Source organism: Acomys minous (assembly GCF_964271855.1).
Source record: "Acomys minous genome assembly, chromosome: 14".
NCBI classification, from domain to species: domain Eukaryota; kingdom Metazoa; phylum Chordata; class Mammalia; order Rodentia; family Muridae; genus Acomys; species Acomys minous.
This window is the reverse complement of record NC_140496.1, coordinates 72,566,751-72,589,727: the sequence shown is the minus strand read 5'-3', so window position 1 is coordinate 72,589,727 and position 22,977 is coordinate 72,566,751. Positions and strand designations below refer to the sequence as shown.

The following is a 22,977-nucleotide window of genomic DNA, read 5'->3' as shown; positions in this document are numbered from 1 at the left end:
GGGGAGGGTGAAGGGGGTTATCTCCTGCACCTGGCTCTATTCCAGAATCCTTTCTGCCTGCTAGATGTCCTGTTAGGGTTTGGGAATGGTGGCACACTAACCACGTGAATACCAGATTCAAATTGATAAAAATTTATTGAGTGCTGAACAAATGTTGACCCATCAGGGCTACAGCTTGGGCTCTGGAGCCAGTCTGTGTGCCTGAGCTATTTTCTTTCTTTTTTTTTTAATTCATGCCATCTTTTTAAAGATTTATTTATTTTATGTACAGTGCTCTGCATACATGTACACCTGCAGGCCAAAAGAGGGCATTGGATGACATCATAGATGGCTGTGAGCCACCATGTGGTTGCTGGGGATTGAACTCAGGATCTCTGGAAGAGCAGACAATGCTCTTAAATGCAGAGCTATCTCTCCAGCCCCCCTGAGCCAATTTCAGAGTGAGTTTTGAAAGGAAAAAAAAAACACAAACAAGCAGGAAAAATAATTTTTTTTTTGTTTTTTCAAGATGGGGTTTCTCTGTGTAATAGCCCTGACTGTCCTGGAACTCTCTTTGTAGACCAGGCTGGCCTCAAACTCATATTGATCAACCTGCCTCTGCCCCCCAAGTACTGGGATTAAAGGCATGCACCACCATGCCTGGCTCATTCTCTGACTTTTCATCTGGAACAGATTTATCACATTCTCTTATAGCCTGTTCCTGACTGAGGAACAATAATTTCAATTACAAGTTTATTATGTTATGTTCATTGTATCTAGGTAGCTAGACAAAGTACTTTAAGTTCATTGGCTGGAATTTTAGGGTAGGAGAGTTCTTGAGGGCTTTCCAGCTTTCTGGAAGACAGGAACACCCATTGTGGTTTACCTCTTAACAGAACATACATTCATTTTTACCCCAACAGAACATGCATTCATCATCTGTTGTTTTATCCAGACTGCAGATACTGGATTATTGATTTGTAAGTAAAGGCTGTTCTTTTTGTTTGTTTGTTTGTTTGTTTGTTTGTTTGTTTTGTTCTGTTCCAGGCAGGTAGAGCCTGAGAACTTGAACTCTTTTATTTTATCCCATGATCAAAATGGAGACTTAAAGGTAAAATGGCTTCTGTTATGCTAAAGGTAAAAGTAGGTGTTAACAGAGGATTTACAGTTGTGCTAAGAACTAAAGTTGGACTCAATGGAGAGGCTATGATTATACAAAAGGTTTAACCAGGTTACAATGGGCCCATCATCTGTTTCCTGCCTCAGCTATAGGCCATTAGCTTTTTTTGTTTGGTTGGTTTTTTGAGACAGGGCTTCTCTGTGTAGCATTCACTATCCTGGACTTGCTTTGTAGACCAGGCTGGCCTCGAACTCACAGCAATCTGCCTGCCTTTGCCTCCCGAGTGCTGGGATTAAAGGCGTGTGCCATCACCGCCCCGCTTTTTTTTTTTTTTTTTTAGTTGTGTTATTTCTGTGATGGGAACATACATACTATTTTTCAACCCTAGTACTAAAAAATCAATAAATAAAAACAAAAAACTGACAAATACTGTTGTATTCAAATAGTTTTTAATAACTGACCAATAGCCATATCTTAAAAGTACTTTTGGTATAGCTGAAGTATGGTTTTGAGAGGTTATAGAAAGTTGGAGTAACCACACAATTTTCTTTTTTCAGTCTGGCTCTCATGTAGTTCATGGCTGGCACTGAACTTGCTTCAGAGGCTGGCCTTGAACACCTGATCAATGTGTTTCTGCATCACAAATGCCAGGATCACAGGTGTGCACCACCACACCCAGTTTACTACAAATGATCTCAACCCTTTACACCCATCCAGAATAAATTCCTGGGATTTAGTTATAAAGTCTATTCCATTCAACAGCTTCAAGATGGACTTCAAAGAACTTTCTATATGAGAATTTTATTTTTAAAGTAAGTATGGTGAAAAAAATCTTACTTATCATCCAAGATGCTTTTCTTTTCCCATCCATGAAAATCAGTTCATTTTCCATTTCTTGTCAGCATAGTTGAATGAACAGAACTTCCAGCCAGGTTTATTTTTAACATTTTATTTTGATGTTTGAAATTTACAGGAAAGTTGCAGTAATTCACACATTTATGTGTACCCAAGCTTTCTCCTTTACCTTGTCTATTAGTTACGTAAGCCATGTAACAAATAGCTCCAGAGTTTGGTGGCCTGAAAAATCTACCCCCACTCAATTTTTTTTCAAGACAGGGTTTCTCTGTGTAGCCTTGGCTGTCCTACACTCGCTTTGTAGACCAGGCTGGCCTCGAACTCACAGCAACCCGCCTGCCTTTGCCTCCCAAGTGCTGGGATTAAAGCATGCACCACCAAGCCTGGCCTTTGCCCCCACCCATTTTAAAGACAGGGTCTCATATCCGGGGATAGTCTCAGATTTGACCTTGAATTTCTGATTCTCCTGAGTGTGAGGATTTAGGCATGCACTTCCATGCTGGGTTTATTCGATGTTGGGGATAGAATCTGCAGTCCTGTGCTTACAGGACAAGCACTCCAAAAGAAAACCCACTACATCCCCAGACCAGGACTGTGGCTAAGCTGGGTAGTCCTAGCTGAAGGTCTCATAAAGTTGTAGTCAGGCTGTCCACAGTCAGCCCAAGGCTTGACCAGGCCTAGAGATCTACTTCCAAGATGATCCACAAAGCTTTGGAGGAAGTTTCAGTTCCTCAACAGCTGGAACTCTCCATAGCTCCTCTATGGCAAACCAAGAGACACAACCCTTGTCTGGAATGGATGAAAAGCCTAGCAAAAACATGCAGTGCCTTTTATGTCTTAGCCTCTGACATCAGTGCTGTCCCTTCTGCTTTGCCCTGTTAAAACAGAAGGGCACACCACTAACCAAGCCACAAGCAGGAGAGCCCAATCCACTTCTTCCAGGAGGAATACCACTGAGTTTGTGAACATACCTAGAACCATCACTGTTGGCACATTTTGGTTTGCCACCAGCTTGACTTCATCGAACATTGAAGGTAGATAGCATGCATTGTGCTCTTTCAACTACCTAGCCCTGGAGGTATAGTTAACAAAAAGGTTTTCAACACAAAAAATTTACCTTACCAAAATAAAAATTTTGTAGGGCATGATGGCACATGCCTTTGAACACAGCATGGAAAGCAGGCAGATGTCTGAGCTTGAGGTCAGCCTGATCTACATAATGAGGTTCCATCTCTAAGTAAATGTCAGCGCTGTGGTACTTTATATTTCATATTATACACGTGTCTATGCTCTTTCTAGCAGTCTTCTTGTCAGCCTGATTTTTTTTAATGATTAGATAAGGAGTTTAAGTGAGCGTGAGGACAGAAAGGGGGGAGGAGTACCTCAGAGAGACAGAGAGGAAGAGAGGGTAAGAGAGCTCAGCCTGATTTTTTAAAGAGCCTATGAAGTGTGACATATGTCCTTTAGACTGGCAGGGAATAAAATGTCCTGGGACTAGTGGGTATGTAAGCCAGCATGACCTAGCGGAGCATCCCATCAACAGCTAAAATACCAACCATTCCTGGAAAAGTGGCTGCCTGGTCCCTTCAGTTCTGTTTTGGTGGGAACGCGGATGCCGATACCTTAGGACGCCTAGTTAGAGCTTCTGAGAAACTATTTGTCAGGTTTGAGCAGGTAATAACTTTTTCCCTTCATCTGTGCAGTAGAAACAGTTATACCCACAGCGCAGCACCTTAGAAAGAAGGGAGCAGCTGGCCCGCCCAGGTACCGGCCTCCACCCTGCCCTAGTCTATTGCAGAGCGTGGGGGCGTGGCCGCATTGCGGGGGCGTGGCTGCGTCACGGGGGCGGGGCAGGCGACTCAGCCGATCGCACGATGTGACGCGCCGCCGGAGGCAGGCCGGGCCCTCAAGATGGCGGCGTGCGCCCTGAGCGGCTCGGCCCGGCAGTAGTGGCGGGACCGCACTCGCCGCTGGGGCCGCCCGCCCCCTGAGTGGCTGTTACAGCGCCGGGAGTCGAGGATGGTAAAATGACCCAGGGGAAGAAAAAGAAACGGGCCGCGAACCGCAGTATCATGCTGGCCAAAAAGATCATCATTAAGGACGGAGGCACGGTGAGTCCTGGTTCCGCGGCGCAGGGCGGCCCCGAAGCGGGCCCAGCTCTCTCTCCCCTCCGCTTCCGCCTTCGCCCGGGCCGGGAGCGCCCTGCCCTCCCGCACTGCTAGCGCCGCGGCGGTCTCGGCCTGCGGCCTCCCGGAGCCCGCGGCCTCGGCCCACGTGCGCCCGGCCGCGGGGAGAAGGCGCTAGCCCCTCGGCAGCTTCGCCAGGCCCAGCGCGGCGCGCGGGGAGGCCGGGCAGTCCTGCGCTCCGTATGCTGTGGCGGGTGGCCTCTGCCGCCGCGGCCCGCTGGGCCAGGGTACGTGCGTTGTCCCCTCGCTGTCGCCGGGAGCCGGCCCGGCCTCGGTCACCCTGCCCAGGGGTGGGCTCGCCTCCTCTCCGGGTGCCCGAAGCCTTACCTTACTACCTGGGGCCTGCCTACACATCCTCTCCTTTAGAGATATCATCACCTTATGCCTCAAAATAACAGTCTTTAGGAATGGTCATGGCGTGAGGATCAGGGAAAGACTCTGGCAGGCGGGCTGAGGTTTAAAAACGTGTCTTTTAGACAGTCGTTATTCACAGTAAACTTTATGCAGTGTGCAGTGGTTTACCAGAAGTGGATGTAGGATTTGTCATTGGACAACGAACGTACGCTTTTTGTTGGGCTGAGATTTTCCTACTGTTACACTCAGATCTTTGTTGAACCATTTGGTATCACGTTCGGAAATAGAATGGAAAAGTAAGTGGTGTCTGTTTGCGGTGAAGTTGAGACATGGTTCCTTTCCATTTGCTTGTAATTTAATGGAGCTTTAATTGATGCTAGCAGAGCACTAAAGTAAGTGGGCCACCACAGACGATTTGCTGAATTCAGTTTGAAATAAAATGACAACTCTCTTTTGACATTTCAGAACGTGGCCTAGTCCAACTGCCAGAATTTAGAAAGCTTGGGACATATGGAACGATTTTAGAATATGTTCGGTTAACTGTCATATTTATTAGTTGTCATAGCTTTGACATTTGTTGAAAAAAGAAAGTTTGATGTTTCCCGTATCCTTTTTACTGCACCTGATTAAAATATTACTTTGACGAATTCACATTAGCTGTGTTGGCCAAGTTGGTAGGAACTCTGTTGGGAGGAAAGGATATTGGCGTTGTCAGGTATAGAAAGACAAAATTTTAACAAAGCATATTTTACAAAACCAGGTGATATTTAAGATCATTATGCTTTGCAAAAGACAAGAATTGAAACTGATTAAGAAGTAGACCTTTAAATTGTAGTTTAATGGCTTCTTTTGGATTTTCATTTGGTCGAAGTTTTTGTTTGTTTTAAAGAGACAATGGAGATCATATTTACAGCCTTGTGTGAGCGCCACGGAAGATTCATTCCAAATTCTGACTTTTAGAAGAGAGACTGTGGCTTTGTTTTGTTTGTTTGGGAAAAGGTCTCATGTAGCACAGAATGCCTTTAAACTTATGCTTCTGCCACTTCTGCTTTCCAAGCGCTGGGTTTGTGGGTGTGCAATATCATACCTGACAGGAACAAGTTTGTTTCTTTGTTTGCCTGTCTGCTCTTTATAAAGAGACAGTGAATTTGTAGCTTGTTTTAGCACACAAAATACTACTTTTTATTAGTAAAAATGTCTTGATGATACATTAAATCAATGACACTTTAATTGAGGGCTGAGGTCTTAGGGCATTGTCCTTTCGCAAGTGGTAATCCCAACCTTCAGAGGGGATCTCTGTGAGTCCAGGGCCAGCCTGATGTACAGATTGAGTTCAGGACAGCCAAGGCTATACACACGTTTTTGACTGAATGTATGTGTGCCTGAGGGTCCAAAGAGGGGGATGACATCCTCTGCAACTTGATTTACAGATAGTTACGAGTTGCCATATGGGTTCTAGGAACGGAGCACCAGTTTTCTGCAAGAGCAAATGCTCATAATGGCTAAGCCCTCTGTCTAGTGTTTTGTTTTGTTTTGTTTTGTTTTGTTTTTGGAGACTGGATTTCTCTGTGTAGCCTTGAATGTCCTGGATTTGATTTGTAGACCAGGCTGGCCTTGAATGCACAGTGATCCGCCTGCCTCTGCCTCCTACATGCTGGGATTAAAAGCATGTACCACCATGCCTGGCCAGTTTCCATTCTTAAGACTCCCGATACCTGGGCCGGGCCTGGTTAAGCAGGCTCAGAGGCTGGGCCTGGGTAGCAGGAGGCAGTAAGTCTCCCAGACAACAGGCCGTAGAATAAAAGTTACTCTTACAGTGGATAGCGTGTGTGTGTGTGTGTGTGTGTGTGTGTGTGAGAGAGAGAGAGAGAGAGAGAGAGAGAGAGAGAGAGAGAGAGAGAGAGAGAGAGAGAGAGAGAGAGAGAAACCACTGGGCCATTTCCCCAGTCCTCCCCACTTCACCCCATCCCCTTTTTAAAGGGAAAATTTAGCTTTGGTTTTCCTTGTGTGTGTGTTGTTGTGTGTCGTTGTAGATAGAGCTCGTGACATGACAGTTTGAGTCTTTACAGACGTACCATCGGATCCATTCAGAGGCAGGTGTTTGAGACTGCGGTCAGGCTAGGAAGATCTTTCAACAGTATTCGACATACTTGATCAACGATAAATCTGAGACTCTTTTTTTCTTTTTAAGATTAGTGTTCTGCCAGGTGTGGTGGTGCACACCTTTAATCCCAGTGCTCGAGATGCAGAGGCAGGTGGATCACTGTGAGTTGAGGTCAGCCTGGTCTACAAAGCGAATCCAGGCCAGCCAAGGCTACACAGAAAAACCCTTTCCCGAAAAACAAAAACAAAACAAAAAAAGATTAGTGTTCTAAGTTCATGTAAACAATTTTACTATTGTTGAAACCAATATTTTCTAGTGATTTGGCAAAAATTGGAGTAGGTTTATAGTTATCAATTGAAGAAATGACTCCAGAATGAACTAGGTTAGTCATAACTTACTTGTGACGAATATTGCACTCATGACCTCACACATGCTGGGCAGGTGCTCTCCCATTAAGTAGTACCCTAATGGTGTGCTACTAATTTATTTCCCCTTGAAATTGTATTCAGCCTGTTCTGGGGTCTGGATAAGGCTAGCTTTAAGTAGTGTAAAGCAGAGGTAAATCACATTAAGTTGTGTATGAGAAGTTCTGTTGAGGTTGTTGGAAATAAACCCAGGTTTTCACAAATGCTAGGCAAGCACTCTACGGTCCCCAACGTGTATCAGGAGTTTTAAATTGGATCAGTTGACTGAAGTTGTTTGCAATTTTTTCTTGCTATATTTTTCTTGGCAGATTTTATACTTCCCGTAATTTTATTTTTAAGTAGTTAACTAAGTTTATTAAAACTAAGGGAAGATGTATTTAGTATTTATACTACATATATTAAGGATATACTTATACAAATGTAACATTCCCAAATATATATGTATAAATATATTAATATACAATGTATCAATATATGAATAGAAAGCAAAAGATTATCAGACAAATATAGAAGCAAAAGAAATCACTCTTTTGTTCATGTAAAATACATTAAGACTATTTTGTTTTTTGTTTTTGTTTTTGTTTTTCAAGACAGGGTTTTTCTGTGTAGCCTTGGCTGTCCTGGACTCACTCTACTCTATAGACCAGGCTGGCCTCCAACTCACAGCGACCCGCCTGCCTCTGCCTCCCGAGTGCTGGGATTAAAGGCGTGCGCCACAATGCCTGGCTCCGAAGTAAACTTTTTTAGACATACCACTTTATCTTTTAAAAAGCATTTGCCTTATATGTATTATACACAGAACTCTATTACACAAGGGCATTTGACATGTTGCTCCCCATTCTCCTTACCTTTTCCCTTTTTGCCATCTCCCAAGTCTTCCCTGGTCTACTAGACAATTTAATTCTACTTCCGTGATTTCCTATATCTATAAAATTAAGGAATCATGTATGAGAGAAAACATGGGTTGTCTTTCTGGGCCCCATTTAATTCATTTAATGTCTCCAGTTGTACCTATTTTCATGCAAATCATATTAGTTGTTTTGTTGTTGGTTTTGTTTTAGGTTTTTCAAAACAGGGGTTTCTTTGTGTAGACCTGGCTGTCTTTTTGGAATTCCCTCTGTAGACCAGGCTGGCCTCAAACTCAGAGATCCACCAGCCTCTGCCTCCCAAGTGCTGAGATTAAAGGCGTGCGCCACCACCACCTGGCTGTATTAGTTGTTGTTTATGGCTGACAATAAATGCTGTGTGTGTGTGATAGTTTCTTTATCCACTCATCTGTTAAGGGATTATCTAGGCTCCCATAACTTAATTTATGTGAGTAATGTTGGACAAGTGTCTGTGATGTGTGGATTTGGGCTCCTTTGGGCAATACCAAGGAGTGGTACCCTGGCCTTGTGGCAGATGTGTTTGTGGTGTTTTGAGAAACCTCCATCCTGATGTCCATAGTGGTTGGAATACCTTATATTCATTCCCACTTGTAGTTCATACAGATTCTCTTTTGGTGGCTTCCTAGCTAGCATTTGTTACTTATTCTGCCTTAATAGCTGTTGGCTTGCAACCATGGACAATGCATGCACTAAACCTAGACCCCCTGTTCTGGCACTCTGAGGAAGGGGAAGCAGGCTACCTGGATGAGACCTGATAGGCTGTGGTCATATGGTGAGGGAGGAGGTCCCCTCTGTCACAGGCCTAGGGGAGGGAAATAGGGTGAAAGGGGGAGGGAGGAGGGAACAGGAAGATACAAGTGAGGGGATAACAACGGAGATGTAATCTGAATACATTATTTAGATGAAAAAATCAGAGGCATCACAAAAATATAACTGTCAGTTTGATTTAAGTGATGGAAATTCAGTGTAGTTTAAGTTTGCATTTCTCTGTGAAATGAAACATTTTCTCATGGTTGTTTGAAGATCATCTTTGGACAGCAATTTGATTTGATTTGTCCAGGTATTGTTGGGTTGTTTGATTTACTGTTTAGTTTTTTTAATTCTTTGTGTATTCTACCTGTTAGTCATCCGCCAAGTGTATACTTAGCAAGAATCTTCTCCCGTTCTTTAGGCTGTGTCCATCCTTGCTGTACAGAAGATTCTTAATTTCATGCAATCTCACCTGTCAATTCTTGACATTTCTCCCCCTGTGCTATTGATGTCTTTTTTTTTTTTTTTTAGTAACTTGCCTACACCTCAGGTTCAGTGGTTCAGGTCTTTGATCCATTTCAGTTGATTTTTATGCAAGGTGCAATCGAGGGATCCAGTTTCATTCTTCTAGATTTGGAAATCACGCACCATTTGTTGAAAGAGGCTCTCCTTTTTCCGGTACATGTTTTTATATATCTGTCCAAAATTAAGTGGCTGTAATTGTGTGGATTTATTTCTGGGTTTTCCTTTACTTTCTTTTTAACTCCATGACTGTTTTGTGCCAATATGGTGGTGTTTTTGTTACTATGTCTCTGTGTCATATAGTTTAAGATCAGGTATTATTATGCCCTAGCTTTGGTCTTTTCTGCTAAGGGTTGTTTTGAATATTTTTATTTATTTTTCTTTTCATTTTCTAGTTTAAGGAATGGCATTGGAATTTTGATGGGGGTTATACTGAATCTGTAGGATGGTTATTTTTTCCAATATTATTCCAATCAATGAACATGAGATGTTCTTCTGCTTTCTAGTGTCCTCTTTTATTACTTTCTTCAGGGTTTTCAGGTTTCATTATAATTTCTTTAGTAATGTTTACTCCAAGGCTGTGTGTGTGTGTGTGTGTGTGTGTGTGTGTATGTGTGTGTGTGTGTATGTGTGTGTGTGTTTTGCCCACATGTACGTCTGTGTGTGTGTGTGTGTGTGTGTGTGTGTATGTGTGTGTGTGTGTATGTGTGTGTGTGTTTTGCCCACATGTACGTCTGTGCACGACATTGTGCCTGGTGTGACCTTGGAGACCGGAAGAGAGCATGTGATCTCCTGAGGTTGGAGTTTCAGGTGGTGTGAGCCACTGTGTGGGTGCTGGAAACGAACCTGGATGCTCTGCAAGAGCAGCTAGTGATCTTAACTTGCTAACTCATCTCCCTGTATAGTTATTTATTTTGAGACAGTTATGAGTGGATTATTTTCCTGCTTTTTTTAAATTCAGTTTTTCAAGACAGGGTTTCTCTGTGGTATCATGGCTGTCCTGGACTCACTTTGTAGACCAGGCTGGCCTGGAACTCACAGTGATCCACCTGCCTCTCTGCCTCCCAAGTACTGGGATTACATGTGCGCACTACCATACCCAGCTTCCTGCTTTCTTTCTCAGAATATTACTTATTTGTTTATAGGAAGGCTACTAATGTTTGTATGTTACTGAAAGTGTTTATCAGCACTAAGAGTTGTCTTCGGACTCTAATTTAAAGAAGTTTATGATTTACAAATAGGAATATTTGACTTTTTCATTTCCCAATTGTATCCCTTTTGTTTATCTTGCTACTCTAGCTAAGACTTCAAGCACTATTTTGAATAAGTGAAGGAAGTAGACACCCTTTTCTTGTTTCTGATCTTAGTTTCTTGTTTCTGATTTTGAGTTCTTCCTCCATTTATTATTCTTTCTCAAATTTAAGAGTGGGTCTGTTTGGAGTAACTGTGGAGTAACTTACTATATGTTAAATTCTGTCTGTAATCTACTGATTGCCATTTTACCTATGAAAGTAATGATGCCATTGGTGACTGTGCTTCTGAAGGGTCTGTATGTAGCAGTAAAAAGTTTGCCCGTAAGTTTTTTGGTTTTTGTTTTTAGTGTTTGTGTTGTTTTGATATTTGGTTGGGTTTTTTTTTTAAGATTTATTTATTACTTATACAGTATTCTGCCCAAATGTGTGCCTGCAATCGGAACAGGCACTAGCTCTCATTGTAGATGGTTGGGAGCCACCATGTGGTTGCTGGGAATTGAGCTCAGGACCTTTGAAAGAACAGCCAGTGCTCTTAACCTCTGAGCCATGGCTCCAGCCCGATATTTGGTTTGGTTTTTTGTTTGTTTGTTTGTTTGTTTGTTTGTTTTGTTTTGAGACAGTGTTTCTCTTTGTAGCCTTGGCTGTTCTGGAACTCGGTCTGTAGATCAGGCTGGCATCAAACCCATGGAAATCCACCTACCTCTGCCTCCCAAGTGCTGGGATTAAAATCTTGTGCCACCACAATCTGTTTTAGCAGTAAGTTTTATTGCATCTAAAAACATGGTGAACATGTTAAAGTTTCTAAGATTAAGAAGTAAAGCTGGATTGCATGCATCTAAAATCAGCACCATTAGGGAGGGTGAAGCTTCAGGACTGAGAAGTAGAGGGCTAGTTTGGCATACACTGCAAACTTCAGGCTAGCTTGAGCTATATGGAACCTTGTCTCAAAGAGACAAAAAGAAAGATGGTTGGACTAAAAACAACTTGGGACATTTCAGAATATATCCTCTTGGTTGTTAAATCATTATCTTTTGTAATGTGAGTTAACTATAACATTGCCATTAAAGGATGTGAGCTACACAACTACTCACATGAGTTATTTTATTGAAATGTAATTTTTGGTAGATTTAAAAAGTACTTATGTTCATTTATTTAGACTTACATTTATTGTATGCATGTGGGTATTTTGCTTGCATGTATGTTAGTATGCTGTGTGCTCTGGTGTCTCAGAGGCCGGAGATAAGGGTTCCCTGGGACTGAAATTAAAGAATGACAGGTGCCCCGGAGCCGCTGTGTGGGTGCTGGAAATATAACCCAGGGCCTTGGCAGAGACGCAAGTGGCTTTAACCGCTGACCCAGCTCTCCAGCCCACGTTCACTTGTTTTTATAAGATCTTCATTGCTTTTTTTAAATGTAGGCATCAGACTACACCACTGATAAACTAGATATTTCTTTGTATTAAATAAAATCAGTTCATTGTAGTGAATTCACAAATAAAATCATTACACAGCAAGATTAAGGTAGCCATCTAAATGTTTGCTCAGCCCCCGTACGCATCCCAGTGAATTTCAATATTTCAATTCCACTCAACAGTTAGAGTGGACATTCTAAAGCCCGGGAGCTTCAAGTAAGGTCTTACTTTCACTATCCCATTTATGTGTGTAATCATGTGTATGTGAGTACACGCACATGTGCCACAGTGCACGTATGGAGGTCAGAGGACAAACCTCAGGAGTCAGTTCTCCTTCCATCTTTCTGTGATCTAGTCTAGAATGCGCATATGTATATATGAAAAGGTATAGTTCTGTATAGTAACTTAGGAAGACTGACTTTCTTTTTTGGAGATAGAGTCTCATGTAGCCCAGGCTAGCCAGGAACTTCACTATATGAGGATGACATTGAACTCCTGATCCTTTGTTTCTATCAAATGCTGGGATTCTAGGAAGGTACCACTGTGCCAGACTACTTTAGAGATTTGTTATTTTTATTTAATGTGCCTGGGCATGGCAGTGCATGTCTTTAGTCTCAGTGCTCAGGAGACAGAGGCAGGAGGATCTCTGTGAGTTTGAGGCCAGCCTGAACTACGAAGCAAGTCCAGAGCAGCCAAGTCTACATAGAGAAACCCTGTCTCAAAAAACAAAAACAAAAACAAAAGAACCCAACATCTCTTGGGATGGAGTACCAGCTCCTCTATCTGGTAGGTATGTGTAGGCAGTACCTTCACAGCTTGTGCTTCTTCAGTATTGGCTTTAGATGGGTGTATGTGGCTAAATTAGCAAGCAGTTTTCTCAGATGATAGATTTTGTTCAAACAAATATAGTCAGGAGTACTGCTTATCAATTTAATCATGATATCTGCCAAAAGTTGCAGATTATTATAGGTAGTTTAACTTGCTTGTAGCTGCCAGAAGTTTGAAGTTTTATAGCTTTTCTGAAGTAGTATTCTGGCAAGTACATATGATTTAAAATGTTCAATTATTTAAAAGCACAAGCTGTCATTAATGTTGCTTCAGTTTGTCAATAAGAATTAGATTTAAGGTTCATGATAGAGCACGTGTTCAGCATGTGTAAGGCCCTGGACTTGATGCTTAGCCTCCAAAATTGAAGAGTTGGTGCTTTTAGTTAGGGAGCATCAAGATCCTTGAAATTGGTTTTGTCCTTTTGAAAGTAGATGTTACTGCTTATCCTTCATAGTGGGTTGAGTTTCTCAAGGTATAAAAGCAGTTAGGAAATCCATTATGTGAAATTATTTTGTTGTTGTTGGAGATTACTTTAAAATAGTGAGACATTTTGACCCTAAAACTAGTCCTGAAATTAGGCTCCATCCTCAATATTGATGACAGTTAGGATTTGCTTAGCTATTTGTAAGTTTTAGTTTTACGGTCTTAATGGGTTCAGTTTGTGGGCATCCAGATACTGTAACCTGCTGCTCTTCATGGTGGGATGGCCGTATCCTTCCCACTGAGAGGGAAAGTGGCGCATTGGAGGAGTGCTCCTGGCACTGTCTACTGCAGGTGCTTTTCTCCTGGGGGATTTTAATGCAGCCCTGGACACACAAGAATACCAAATATGTATACAGATCAAACACTAATCTTTTTGTTTTCCATAAGTAAACCATTACTTAGTGACCAGAAGGTGCTGCGGCTCATAGCACACTAGTGAGAGGCTGGGCTCTTTTAGGCAGTATCATCCAGTGTAGTCACTTCTGGGATACTATTGAACTCTTATTGTTAGGCCTTGATTACATTGCTGGCTGGGGAGCTGTGGCTTGCAGCCACTGCCCAGTGTCATGCTGTATATCCCAAGCTCTGGAAAGAAGGCAAAATTTGAAGTCTGGTTTCTTCTGAATGTGTATGTATTGCCTTTGTTCTGTTGTAAAGTTGAAAACAGTAAGTTGAGCCATTGTTAGTCCAGGACTGTGTGTAGGCTACCCTAAGTCACCTAGCAACCCCATGAATGTTGTCAGTAGGGATCAGGTTATACGCATTAGATATTATATACCAACTACTCTGTTATGCCTTAGGATTTAAAAAAAAAAAAAGAGTTTAATTGCTATACCTAAAGTAATATACTGTGGTGTGGCATTCATTGTATGTCCACTTGAACTCTGGAGCAGTTGCTTCTTCCTACCCATCCACTGATTTATTTATATTTTTTAAGATTTATTAATTTTTATTTTATGCGTGGGTGTTTTGCCTGTATGTGTGTCTGCATCACATGTGTGCCTGAAGAAGCCAGAAGAGGGTGTTGGATCCCATAGACCTGGAATTCCAGGTGGTTGTTACCCAGCATGTGGGTGCTGGGAATCAAAGCCAGGCACCTGGAAGGTAACAAGTTAAAAAGTGCTATTAACCCCTGGAGTTTCTTCTTAAGCTGTGTGTGTGTGTTAGCTTTTCTCTGTTATGACAAAATGCCTGCGATGTTGTTTACATACACATTCTCGTCTGAAATATTAAAATCAGTTAAAGAGTCCAAAGCAGCAGTTTAGACTAACTATCCCCACTGTTAGGTAGTGTGTTGCCTGTATGTTCTCAGTCAGTAAGTGTTGAATACCATCATCATTGTTGGTTATTCAGGAATACACTGCTACTTTTTTTTTTTAACTTTTGAAAATATGTCTTTCTACAGCCTCAAGGAATAGGCTCCCCTAGTGTTTATCATGCGGTGATTGTCATCTTTTTGGAGTTTTTTGCTTGGGGACTACTGACAGCACCCACATTGGTGGTAAGTAATCTTAATGTGTATACCACTTTTCTATGGCAGTAAAGATGGCCTGTTTTCTTTTCAATGGTTAACCAATGCTAACTGATCATTTCTTCAGTTAGCCTATACAAGTAAGTGGCCTATACTTACTCCTTTCACTACCTCCTCCAACCCATAAGTATCCCTTACCTAGAGGTGTGGCACAGGTGTGTGGATGGGCCTGCCCAATTGGATGTGTCCACGCAGAGACTTAATCACCACTGTTGGGTCGAGAGGAGGGATTTTTACACTGGTAGGCTTAGGGAAGGTGAAATCTAGGGCTCATATTATTCAACACAATTATTTTGAGGTAAATTGTGTTGCTCTGTTTTCCCAAGACAAGTTTCTGTTATTTGAGAGCAAGATCTATGATGGCTAAAAGAGACGTTACCTGCATTTTCCTAGATGTGGGGTTGTAGAGGACTGTGTACTGAAGTGCTCGGTGACTGTTCATGTTCTCCTGTCAGTGCAGAAAAAGGAGATAGAATGAGGTGCTATGAAGGGGTCTGTATCTGGGAAAGAGAAGTTAGCGTCAGTGTGCAGCTTACAAAATCTCAAATGTTATATGCATGGGTATTTTGCCTGTCTTGTGTGTGCACGTGCATGTCTGGTGCCTGCAAGAGGTAGTAGAGCTCCTGGAAATGATTACAGATGGCTACGAGCCTCTGGAAGAGCAGCTACTGAAAGCTGTTAGCCAGCAAACTATCCCTCTAGCTCCTAGAAGCCAGTTTTAAAGCAGTTTGCTTACTTGCATGTATAGTCATGAGCTTGATCATTTTATACACATGAAACTTTAAAGATTGTTCATGAAAAAATTAGGTAACTCCATAAGTAGATGGTAAGAGTCTATAAATTGCTTAGCAGATTGATCTACACCTACATAACCATTGCTTTTTGTATATAAAATATTGATGTTTAACAAGGCTACTTTGAATACATAGGCCATAATCATCTTCAAATAAGTGGTTTTTGTTTATAACAAACCATCAGAATAGTTCTCTCAATGATATATTTAGAGTTATATTTTGGGATTCTTTTCTTTAAAAAAAAAGTACAGCTAATTTACTTTAAATGTGTCATTAGCTATTCAGACTGTAAGTTTGTATGTATGGTGCTTAGTCTTCCTCTTGAAGGCTTCCTGCTATGCTGCTCAGGCTCTTCTGGAGCTCTGGAACTCTCCTGCCTCAGCTCACATAGGAGCTGGACACAGGATGGAAATGTGAAGGTGCTCCTGAAATCCTACCGCCCAGCAAGGCCTGATAAGAACGTGGAGCTTCTTGGTGGCTTTTATCTCTGCCATTAGGACAGTAACTCACATAGAGACAATTAATTAGGATGTATTATCTGTTCAGTGATATTTCCAAAATTCCTGGGCCTGAAAGCCTGTTTTAGTAAAATTGGGAAAATGAATCTAGGGCTTCTAGCTAGGTAAGCGCTCTCTGCCTCTGAACTATATTTCCAATTCTGATAAAGCAGTTGAAGGGCTGAAGTACAACACCTTGAGGGCTTGTGCAGAATCCCAGCTTCAGCTCCCTGGGTCTTTATTGTACTAAACAGAAGGATGTCCCAGAAGCTGGAGATACAGGGCTTGGTGGTTAAGAGCATCCTCCTCAGCCAGAAGACCCTAGTTTTGGTCGTAGCACCTCAGTTGGGCAGTTAAAAACATCTGCATTTCCCGCTTCAGGGGACCCAACATTCTCTTCTGGACTAAGCCAGCAAGCTTGTGATCAACACATACACAAAAACTAAGAACTTTTTAAAAAAGAGAAAAAGATACCTCAAGCTAACAGTGCTTTCTTTCTTTTTTTTTCTTTCTTTCTTTCGGTACTGGGGATTGATGTAGGACCTCGTGCATGCTAATCAAGTACTCTACATCCTCCAGCTGTAACTTCTGCTATTTTGAAGCCAGATAATTATTATTAACTCCAACAAATACCAGAGAGCTGCTTTGTGCATAGTAGGATGCTTGCAGTGTTCCTGACTTAGAAGCTGGTGGTATCTGTCCTACTGTTGCCCTTAGAGAGACAAGCAGAGTTCTGAGTGAAAGCTGCTCCATCTCTAAGGTTCCACAGCCCCATTCTAATCTGGAAATTCATATGAAATGAAACTAGATTGTATAATGAAAGGTTGTTTGAGCTGGGCAGAGGGGGCACATGCCTTTAATTCCAGCACCTGGAGGGAGAGGCAGAGGCAGATGCAGGTGGAGCTCTGAGTTTGAGGCCAGCCTGGTCTATAAAGCAAGTTCTGGTATGGCCAGGGCTCTTACATCTGTCTCAAAAAACCAAAAGAAAAGAAAAGAAAAATATTACAGGGAGGGAGGGAGGTTGTTTGAAAATGTTAATGTAGACATTTTACCAAGACTAAACTATATGTTGTTTTTGTTGTCTTAGGTATTGCATGAAACCTTCCCTAAACATACATTTCTGATGAATGGCTTAATTCAAGGAGTAAAGGTACGGCCATCTGTATGTATATATATACACATGTCTCTATACATACATACTTTGGTATTTATAGTTTTGTATGTTGATTGCCTAATCCCTAAGGTATAAAGTATTTATAACTAGATAGAGGATAATTTTAGGTATTAAGTCTTTTTTGGACTCTGGGTTTTACATAAGATTTGACTCAGACACAGACAACTGTGTTTAATTATTTTATATTTCCAGTTTTATATTTGAATTCTTTTTTAAAATTTAATTTAATTTTATTTTATATGTGTTGGTGGTGGTATCTGCATTCATGTCTGTGTGACAGTGTCAGATCCCAGATAGTTGTGAGCTGCCATGTGGGTCCTGGGAATTGAACCCCGGTCATCTGGAAGAGCAGCCAGTGCTCTTAACCACTGAACCATCTCTAGCCCCTTAGATTAGAATTCTTGTTCCACAGGTTTCAGTCAACTTACAACAATACAAATTTAAGCAGTGAGGATAGCGATGAGAAAGAAAAATTTTACCCTCAAACCCTGCCTCAGTACAGTCTTTTTATAGACAGGTCGTCTGCTTGACAGTGTAAACAGGTAACCCGGGATGGTCTTTCAGGGCTGCTGCTTTACTTCCTGGAGGTGGAAGTGCATTCGCATTTCATAGGTAATACGCAGACTGAGGCCAACAGATGATTTCCCTAGTCAACCCAAAGAAAATTTAAAACAATATGTAGGCAAGAAAAAAGTTAATATTTTATTTATGTTTTTTTAATCTAAATTTGTGTGTGTGGTGGTTTTTTTGTTTGTTTGGTTGGTTTGGTTTTTTTGTTGTTGGTTTTTTGTTTTTTTTTTTGCTGTGTTTTGTTTCTTTGCTATTTGAGAACAGGGTTTCTCTGTGCACCCTTGGCTGTCCTAGACTTGCTTTGTAAACCAGACTGGCTTTGAACTCACAACTGCCTCCGCCTTCCAAGGGCTGAGATTAAAGGTGTGCACCATCATGTTTGGAAAGTTACTGTTTATTTAAAGCTAAATGATTTAGCTATGCTAGAAGTAATGTTGCTTTAAAGGTTTTTGTCTTGTGTTGTTATAGCAAAATGGTTCATTGCTGGCTCATGCATATACAACATTTTTTTTAAATATGAATTTCTAGGGTTTGTTGTCATTCCTCAGTGCCCCGCTAATTGGTGCTCTTTCTGATGTTTGGGGCCGGAAATCATTCTTGCTGCTCACAGTGTTTTTCACATGTGCTCCCATTCCTCTGATGAAGATCAGCCCATGGTATGTATATGCTCAGCTCTGTATAGCAACTAAGCAACTGTTTGTGTTATTGCTTTGTTTTGTTTTGTTTTGTTTATTTGTTTGTTTTTTGAGACAGGGTTTCTCTGTGTTATCTTGGCTGTCCTGGACTCACTTTGTAGACCAGGCTGGCCTTGAACTCAGAGTGATCTGCCTGCCTCTGCTTCCCAAGTGCTGGGATTAAAGGCGTGTGCCACCATACCTGTCTGTTAATTGCTTTCTTAATACTTCTGTTTTTCTTGGGCAGTTTACTCATCTCTGTCGATTTTTATTCTTTAGTATATTTATTTTTTGACACAGATAAGAAAGCTCAAATGGGAGAAAATAGTACCTGAGTGATATTCGTGAGGGTTTGGGATTAGATGCTACTGTTGGACCTGTTCATAACCCAATTTTGAGAACAATATTTTAGAGACTGGCGAGAGATGCTAACTTTCTATTTTCCTAAGTAGAGTTCATCACTGTCTGTATTCATTAGGGATGGATTTATTAGTAAGGCCCAAAATGGCAGCTGCTCAAAATCCGTTTGTTTCTTTCCTATCAAAAAGATTCTGGAGGCACACAGTCCAGAGCTGAGTGTAAGCTGCAGTGAGCCAGGGCTCCCTCTGCCACTCCTACTCTCTGCAGTCTAGCATTACTGAAGCCCCAGCCATCGTGTCAGCCTTAGGTGGCACCATGCAAAGTATGGCTGCTAACTTTGTTGGGGTTTGACTTTTTTTTGTTTTTAACTATGTTTTTGCAGCAAGATCTTGCTGTGTAGCACAGATGAACTTGACCTCTGAATCCTGCCCAGCCTTCCTAAGAGTGCTGGTTTACATGCAGCCTCCAATGCCACCGCCGCCATCTCCTCCTCCTCCTCCTCCTCCTCCTCCTCCTCCTCCTCCTCTTCCTCTTCCTCCTCCTCCTTTTTCTTCCTCCTCCTTCTTCTTGTTCTTGGCAGGGGACAGGGTTTCTCTGTGCCACCCTGGCTGTCTTGAACTCACAGCGATCTGCCTGCCTCTGCCTCGAGAGTGCTAGGATTAAAGGCGTACGCCACCACACCCGGCTTGCCACATTCTTTTAAATTGAGCTTTTAGTACATAACATATATCTTTGGTCAGATTTCACCATGCTTCAGCTAGAGGAACATTCTCGGCCACTCTGATAAAAGTTAGGATTATAGCTGGGGTGGTGACATACACCTTCAGTCCAGCACTCAGGAGGCAGAGGCAAGAGGGTTCTAGGCCAGCCTGTTCTACAGAGTGAGTTCGAGAACAAGGCTACAGAGTCAGTTAGTGTCCTAAAAATTAAAAAGGGTATGAGTGTTATTTTTCACTTAGAGAAAAGGAGGACAAGCTAATACTTACAAAGTGCCCAAAACTAGTGGGGTAATAGTTGTGTGTCTGTACATTTATTCTCCACTGTTGTGTCTACTCCATGGTGTAGATGACTAGTTCCAGTGAGTGTCTAGAAAGATTTAGGGGGTGTGTGGAAGGTCTCCTCTCATTGGTTAAGTGCCGACTTTAAAAACCAAGCTAAAGATGCAAATGAAATCTTACCAAAGGGATCTAGGGGATAAACAAAAAATGTATTTTGTAAAGGAGTGAGTCCTGATGTAATGATAATGTAAAAGTCTGTAATGATTAAGCATAACTTAAGAAACTAAACGTTACCATTTCAATAGGCACCTGCTATTCATTGCTAGCTACTTTGGAGTCATTTTTAATAAAATGCAGCTTGCCTTTCAAAATATCTCTTGCCCCTTCTTTTTGAGTAAATGAGAGAAAGAGAGAGGGGAGAGAGAGAAAATGTGTGCGCATGTACACTCACCCATCTGGGTTCATGGAGGCCAGAGATTAGTTTTGGCTGTTAGTGGCAGTTATTTCTCCATGCTGATTTTGAAGGAAGAGTCTTTGAACCTAGAGAGCGCACTCTTTGCTCCTGACCTGACTGGCTGCTGGGGTTAGAGATGTTCCCCTCTGTGCCCAGCTTTTCACATTTAATATTGGTGCTGAGAGTCTGCACTCAGTTCTCCATGCTTGTACAACAAGCTGCTTGCCCACTGAGCCACCTCCCCAACCCTGCTTTATTCTCTGTAGTAATTGTCTTAATGTTATCAACACGGCCATTCAGGTTTCTTCAGTGCAAAGAGTTTGTTTGGCCAACAATTGAAGAGCTGAAAATAACTGAAGGAAAACATGTAACTTGTGTATAAAGGCTCACAAATATGCAGTGACTTGTTTGTTTTTTAAATTAATTTTGTTTATGTATGGTACTTAGGTGGAAAATAGTGATGAATCATACTCATTTTTAGTTTTTTGCTGTTTTTAATAGAAACAGCAAAGCCCTTGACAGTTTAATAGTTCAGGTTAAAGAGGTACCGGGAAAAATATTACCTATTTTTAAATGCTGTATTTATTCTCTTTAGAGGCTGGGTTGCTATGAAGGGTCATTTCTAGCCATATGCTTTCATAGTAACTGGCCTGGGATATATAGATGGATTAATTCATGCATTGTCCTAGACAGGTTGTGGCTGAAATGAGTTGTTCTTACTGTAATTAATAGACATGAAGAAGCGTTATAAGTCATGGTGCTTGTTCTAACCATGTTTCCTTGCTTGCCTTTCATTCTTAGGTGGTACTTTGCTGTTATCTCTGTCTCTGGGGTTTTTGCAGTGACGTTCTCTGTGGTATTTGCATATGTAGCAGATATAACTCAAGAGCATGAAAGAAGCATGGCTTATGGGCTGGTATGTATACTGATTCCTTCCAGCAGTCTCTTGTGCCTCCGGAAAAATGCTCTCAGTGTCCATTTCTGCAAGAAGTGCAAACTAGAACCACTCATTAGATTGCCTTTTCAAAGGTCTGATGGGGCATGTCTCTAATCTCAGAAGTAAGGAGGCTGATGCATATTTTAATCAATTAATCTAGGCTAAATAAACAAGACCGTCATGAATACCTAGATCCATATCTTTGATAGTTACCATTCAAGAGCTATAAGTGGTATTAGAATTTAAATGTCTGTATATTTTGTCTTGTCAGTATTTTTTAATGGGAACCCTAAAAATAAGGAAATAAGATTACTACTCATTGACTCGTTGAATTAATCTAAAATGTAAGAGGCTAACATCTAGTTCAGAATTCGGTAAACCTTTTCTGTGGCTTTGTGAGCCATGTTCAGTGTCTATCTGTGTGTGTGTGTGTGTGTGTGTGTGTGTGTGTGTGTGTGTCTGTCTGTCTGTCTGTCTGTCTGTCTGTCTGTCTCATAGGCAGTTGCTTACCAATAGTTAAAATGACTAATTGTAGTACAATCTGTTCTCTTAAATCTAGAAATAAAATGGCTATGATAACCATAGTAATTGACTTTTTGGGTTTTATATTTTTCCTTTGGCTTAGTTTGGTTTGGTTTTTGAGACAAGGTTGCTAGTGGTTTTAGTTGTGGGGTTAAACCTTTAAATCATAATGGGGCTAATGATAGCCAGGGTTTAAAAAAAAAAGCTTTATTGAAGTATACTTATGATTCATCCATTTTATGTGTAATTTTAGTAAGCTTGTACAACCATCACAATAGTACAATTGGAGCTTTGGGTTATATTAAAGTAACTAAATATTCCATAAACCTTTTTCTTTCTTTTTTTTATTTTTATTTGTTTATTTTTTTTAAGGCATGGTTTCTCTGCAGCCTAGCTGGCCTTGAACTCACAGAGATTTGCCTGCCTTTGTCTCCCTAGTGCTGGGATTAAAGGCGTGCTCCTTCACTGCCTGGCCTTCCTTTTTCTTTTTTACATAGAGCCTTATTATGCCCATGTTGGCTTACTTCTGCTTCTGTGCTCGGATTATAGACAAAAACCACCAGGCAAGGTTAGTCAGAGTTTTTAATTAAGAACATCCCAGCGGGGCAGTGGTGGTACACACCTTTTTAATCCCAGCACTTGGAGGGAGGCAGAGGCAGGTAGATCTCTGCGAGTTCAAGGTCAGCCTGGTCTACAGAGCTAGTTCCAGGACAGCCAGGGCTACACAGAGAAACCTGTCTCAAAAAACAAACAACAATTTCCCAAGCTTGGTGTGGTCCTGCATACTTTAACCCTAGGAGGCAGAGGGAGACAGATATCTTTTAATTTAAGGCCAGTCTGGTCTACGTAACATTTTCTAGGCCAGCACATAAGTAGTGAGACCCTTACTCAAAAGAAAAAACAGCAAAAGTTTTCCAGCTTACTCTTTTTAGAGTTAACCAACTAAAGGTCAAGTGAAGAATTTCCAGCCTTTAAAAGCATAACCCAGCAAATGATACTTATATAGAGATAGTGTGGATCTAGAGAAAGGAGAAAGTGATCTTAGTAGTCCTCTCTTCCAGAAAGAAATGGCCACAGGCTGGTAGAATTGAGAGAGGTAAAACTCAAAAGGGACCCTGATTGGTCTTTTGTTCACTGCATTGCAAACATGAGCTCATGTGATGTAGCAGTGAAAGTAAGGGCCCTGTATCCCACACAAGTGTTGGAGCTCTACGCCTGCTCAGTGTTCCTGCACCCCGATGAGACAGATACTACTGCGCTCTGCTAGTAGAACATCTCCATTGACCCAGCGGAGGCTCTCAGACCCACT

General features: G+C 41.6%; 1 protein-coding gene across 2 annotated transcripts in view; it reads left to right on the top strand.

Moving 5' to 3' along the window:
• Positions 1-3,826: 3,826 nt before the first annotated feature.
• Positions 3,827-22,977, top strand: part of MFSD14A (major facilitator superfamily domain containing 14A) — a 31,828-nt gene continuing 12,677 nt past the window's right edge. Inside the window, exons 1-5 of one of the 2 annotated variants that reach the window (XM_084757267.1) lie at positions 3,827-4,065; positions 14,563-14,658; positions 17,067-17,129; positions 18,252-18,379; positions 21,011-21,125. In XM_084757267.1, the coding sequence (XP_084613393.1) occupies positions 3,982-4,065; positions 14,563-14,658; positions 17,067-17,129; positions 18,252-18,379; positions 21,011-21,125 (486 nt within the window). In that variant the 5' untranslated portion in view covers positions 3,827-3,981. The remainder of the gene's footprint in view (positions 4,066-14,562; positions 14,659-17,066; positions 17,130-18,251; positions 18,380-21,010; positions 21,126-22,977) is intronic. The other variant, XM_084757266.1, reaches the window with a different exon arrangement.